The 5685-nt window shown below is 36.6% G+C and overlaps 1 protein-coding gene across 1 annotated transcript; it reads left to right on the forward strand.

The window, feature by feature from the left end:
- Positions 1–1244: 1244 nt before the first annotated feature.
- On the forward strand, positions 1245–2186 carry LOC127543441 (olfactory receptor 1361-like). Its single transcript, XM_051969544.1, is given in 1 exon segment — positions 1245–2186. A coding segment is annotated over 1 exon segment (942 nt).
- Positions 2187–5685: the final 3499 nt, after the last annotated feature.

A 5685-nucleotide genomic window follows, 5' to 3' on the forward strand; every position in this document is an offset into this window, starting at 1 on the left:
ATAAAAGTTATTCCTTCCATCTCAAAGTACCTTAATTCCCAATTCTTCAATTCTTTCTAAACAAAGTTATTTGAATTAATTAATATAAGAGCTAGTGTTTATATCATATTTCAAGATTTATGAAGCACTTTTGATTCTCGCAAAAAAAATTGCAAAAAAGATGCTATTATCCCCATTTTACAAATGAAACAACTGAGGCACAGAAAGATTAAATGATTTTCCAAGAGTCACACACCAATAAGTGTCTGGGAAAGGACTGGAACTCGAAATCTTCCTGTCTCCCAAGTCCAGAATTCTATATCCTGCAGCAGACATCTAAGTTTATAAGTTATATTTTTATCCCAGAGAAGAAAAGGCAATGTGAAAGATTCATTTTATGAATATAAAATCAACAGGACTTGGCAAAACATTGTATATGGGGCTGGGGGTGACAGAAAGTAGAGGATGTAACCTAGATTATAAAACTGACAAAATGATATCTTCAACAGTAATCACAAAGTTGGGAAGAAAAGAAGTTTTTAGGAGAAAGATAACAAATTCAGCTTCGGACGTGTTTGAGATTTTCAGTAGGCAATTGGAAATATAAGCCTAGGGATGAAGGGAGCAATTAGAGGTAAATAAATTGAGAATCATTTTCATTGAGATGATCATTAAATCCACTATATTTCCATTAGCTGCCTCCCCTAAAAATATTGTTTAAATATACAGTACTATACATCCATCTCCCATGTAACTATTTTGTCCTTCAAGTTAAGATCAAATGAAGTAATATTTGTAAAATGTATAACACAATGGAACAATAGTAGGTCCTTAATAAATGCTTATTCTCTTCTCCCTTTTTCCACAAAGAGTAAACCACTATTTTTGGATTCCTTTGAAACTCTATCAACAGGGAAATCCCATACCTAACTCCCAAAATTCTTCCACATTTTCAGTGTAAAAGATGAAACTGCAAAGTACTGGATCATGATTTGAAACATGCTTTCTTAAGGGAAATTATTGTTGTTTTCATCCTTTGAATGAAATTTTTGGAGAATGTCCCTTGTGTTATATACTTCTTCTCAATTCCCTAAATATTTTGTATCTCAGACTTTTAGCAATGATGTTTTCTTCAATACAATCAAATGCTTTACCACTATCCCATTTGTTTCCCAATATATCTTTATTGATTTTATTCATACAAAAATATTCATACGAACTTAAAATGAGCTATTCTAATTTCATCTCCTTTCTTAACATGACCCATGGAAAGAGGAAATCGAACAAGCATCTCTGAGTTCATCCTTCTGGGCCTTTCAAACAAGCCTGAACAGGAGAGACTTCTATTTTTCCTATTCCTGGTTATGTACCTGATCACAGTGCTATGGAACCTGCTCATCATTCTAGCAATTAGAATTGACTCTCATCTTCACACTCCCATGTACTTCTTCCTTACCAATCTGTCCCTCGTTGACATCTGCTTCACATCCACCACTATCCCCAAGATGTTAGTTAACTACGTATCTGGAAATAAAGCAATTTCTTATGTTGGGTGTCTGACACAAATGTTCTTCTTCATAGGGTTTGGAGGAATAGATAGTGTCATCCTTGCTTCCATGGCCTATGACCGTTATGTGGCCATCTGTGCCCCATTACACTACACCATGATCATGACCCAAAAAGTCTGTGCCTCTCTAATAGCAGTGTGCTGGTTTGTGGCCTATATTGCTGCCCTGATTCATACTGTCTCTCTGACCCGGCTTTCATTCTGTGGCCACAATGAAATCCTTCATTTCTTCTGTGAACTCAGTATGATCACAAAATTGGCCTGCTCAGATACCTTACTCAATGACTTGTTGGTCTACACAGTAGGAAGTCTGACAGCTGTTATACCCTTTATCTACATCCTCATCTCCTACATGTGAATTTTCATTAATGTGCTGAAGATCCCATCCACTCATGGGAAAAAGAAAGCTTTCAACACTTGTGGGTCCCACCTTGCTGTGGTCTGTCTCTTCTATGGAACAGTCATTGGAGTGTACTTCAACCCCACATCCACCCACACAGCCCAAAAGGACACTGCATCAGCTGTGATGTACACTATAGTCACCCCCATGCTGAACCCTTTCATTTACAGTGTAAGGAACAATGATATGAAAAGAGCCTTGAGAATGCTTTTCAGCAGAAAACCATATCTCTGCCTCTGACTGTAGACATCTGCTGGGTCTGGCTGCCTGTGTCTCAAATAACTATCCAATGATTTAATAAATTTTCAATAAAACTTCCCAAGTGTAATTAATAAACTAGTTGCTCACTTCTTACCTACACAAGTAGTGATGTACTGAGATAAAAAAAAAAAAAAAAAAAAAAAAAAGGTCATAGGAGCTTTGCTTCTCCTTGTTCTATCTACTTCTTAATGAGCAATCACCCAGTTTCCTGTGCCTCCGTTTCTTCATCTGAGAAATGAAGGAGCAACTACAGAGTGTCTACTTTATAGACCTAGACAAAATGAAATTCTGCAACTTACAGGCTTCCTTTCCTGGATCACTAAATAGTCTCCATTGTAAGAGGCGACCTTGAACCCCAGCTTTCCTGATTTCAAGACATAGTCATCTATTTTCTATGCTGCTCTAAAAAAAGCTGATACTAAAGAGTTTAGCCAAATATAGGAAGCCTCTTAAGAAGTAATGCAGAGCAAAGTAGAAGCAAGAGAATAATATATACTTATTCTAATCATGTAAATGAGGGTGGGAAACCTGAATTTTGTGTAATTATAAGAAAGAAGTGGAAACCATTTGTACCCAGAGAGAGGACTGTGGGAACTGAGCATGAATCACAACATAGTATTTTCACTTTTTGTTGTTGTTTCTTCTTTTGGTTTTCTTTCTCATTTTTTTTCTTTTTGATCTGATTTTTCTTGTGCAGCATAATAATTATGAAAACATATAGAAGAACTGCACGTCTTTAACATATATTGGAATATCTAACACCTAATGGAAGGGGTTGGAGAGAAGAAAGGGAGAAAAAATTGGAACACAAGGTTTTGTAAGGATGAAAGCTAAAAAGTATCTACGCATATATTTTGAAAATAAAAACCTTTTTAAAAAAAGAAAGAAAGAATTAGGGAAATCTACCACCCTCTCTTCTTTATAAAAATGGAATATTTTGGTTGTGGAATATTGTAGATAGATGAAATCATAAGTATATTGATTGATTTCATCAAAAAAAAATTTTTGTTTTCCAGGCATCAGGAAACAAGAATTTTTTAATGACCTAATAGACATAGAAAGCTTGAAGATAAGTTAAAGAGCAAGGATGGTAGAGAGAGAAATATTCTAATAAAGAAGGGTTGGAATGGAATTTCTTATGCACATAAAGGGGTTGACTTTGTCAAGGCAAAGGGTCACTTCATCATATAAGAGAGCAATGGAAAGGGAAATAGTGGCAGAATGCATCTGGATGATAAGAGACAATGAAAAAGAGAGCACCAATTAATGATATCTCTTAAATGCCATATGTACAGTATGTACCACATACTCAATAAACTGAGAAATGATTATAATGGAATATTACTGTATTGTAAGAAGCAATGAATACAGAAATGCCAGTAAATGCTTATATGAACAAATATATAATGAAAACAAGATAAGGAAACAATATTCAAATTGCTACAGCAATGTGAATGGGAAAAATAAAACCTCAAAATAATCAAAAATGGATGCTGAGAAATCACAAAAAGAACAAAATCAACTCCAAGAAAAACGCAAAAGATATTTTTGCCCACTTCTTTAATGAGGTTCAGGTTCAATGGGTGTGAAAGATGGCACATAATATAAATAATTTTCTTGTATTGATTGGTTGTGCTGATTTTTTTTCTCTTTCTCTTAAAAAAACACCTTTATTATAAGGGATGACTCTCTGAGAGAAGGAAAGTCAAGTTAAGTCAACAAGCATTTATTAAGCACCTATGTGCTTAACATTATGTTAAGTGCTATGGACACAAAGAATGGCAAAAAAAAAAAAAAACAGTCAGTCACTTCTTTTAAGAAACTCACAATCAAATAGGGTCTAAAATCATATTCTAACATGCAACCAATCATAGATAAGCAAAATATATTAAAAGAATGAATTGCAAATAATCAGCAGGAGGGAAGCACCAGCATTAAGAAAGAACAGGGCAGGACTCTTGCAGACAGTGGTAAATGGGACAGATAAAGATTTCTCAGACTGTCTGACCCTAAGACTAAATTGCAGGAAGTCATGTGACTCCCAGAAAATAGATAGCATTGTTGAGCGTTGGTCAATGATTACTTACTTTTAGTCCATCCAATGAATTTAAAAATCAACAGGAACAGATGGGAGTGTACCCTCATTTTTTTTTCTGCTATGTAGTCCATTCTCTGTTTCTGCCATTTGCCACACACCTTGCTGCACTGTCCAATTGATGTACTTGGACCACTTCTTGTGAGAACTGAATAAATGCTTTTTGTTTGTATCTTCTAATGCCTCTGAGTAGTCTTTTTGGGTAAGGGGGTTCTAGGATCCCATGCCACACAGTTTATGGGGGCTCATCCAGGATTGGGTGACTTCCCAGAGAGACAATTGGGAGTTCTGATATGAGGGCTGGCACCAGTTGAGAAACTGTGTCCAACCATCCTTGAGATCAGACTCCCAGCCTCCCTCTCTGTGAAGTATGGGCCTGAGGCACTCTATAAAAATAGAAAGCAGAAGTAAAGTCACCAAAGAAGTCTGAAGGCAAGAGAACAGTCAGCTAACTTATGCCTGCATGATCCAGGGGTAGGTACTTTGTATAAGCACTGCCTGTACCCTTGGGCTAGCCTAAGAGTGAATAAGATCCTAGGATCATGCGTGGTGATTCAAGGAAAGGAGTGGCACCTAGTAAGCTTTTAGAAAGAAGTCCTGACAAATGGCACAGAGGAGGAGCATTCTGGGTGACTGCTTAATAGGAATGACCCTGACAGACTTGGGGATCCAATCAAGAAGTTGGCTCTGTAATTTACAGGATCATAAATCATTAAACTGGAGCTTCTTTCCCCAAAAGGGAAAGGAGAAGGAGCAGCCCAAACCCACATCTTCTGGAACAAAAATCTAAAATATGAATTACCAAATTATAAAAAGAAAGCTAAAATAATGAGATATTGCTGTTTTATGTGAGGATGAAACTGATGTCTATTTTTCAGGGACTTGGTCAGGGAACCAAATGATGAGGTTTAGATTTAGGGAATTTCACAATGAAATTAGGGTTCTGGTGGTCAGGGAGTTAAATGATAAGGTCTAGTGGCAGGTTCAGGATTCAGGGAACCAAATGAAGATGTTTGGCTCCCCTGAAACCTCTTGGGATTCAGCACAAGGATAGGGAGTTTTGGGGACTCTCTTCTAGCAGCACAGAGGTTCTCTATAAAGGAATTTACAGACCCAAAAACCTAGATTGATAAAAAAAAAAAAAAAAGGTTTATTATGAGGATTGGAAGCATAAAAACTGGTTAGGGAAATAGGTGAGGATAAAGAAAGGATGGCACTGGAAAAGAATATTATTCCAGTGGGCAGATCTATGGAAAATGGAGTTTTTCACTGAGAATGCAGTTCTCAGTGGGCAGAACTAGCTGAGTAAGCCATTGAAGTCCATCTGCAAAAACCTTAGTTGATGGAAGCTCATTATATTGCTTGTCTTGATGGGGTTGGGAA

This window comes from Antechinus flavipes, chromosome 1 (genome assembly GCF_016432865.1).
Source record: "Antechinus flavipes isolate AdamAnt ecotype Samford, QLD, Australia chromosome 1, AdamAnt_v2, whole genome shotgun sequence".
NCBI lineage: Eukaryota > Metazoa > Chordata > Mammalia > Dasyuromorphia > Dasyuridae > Antechinus > Antechinus flavipes.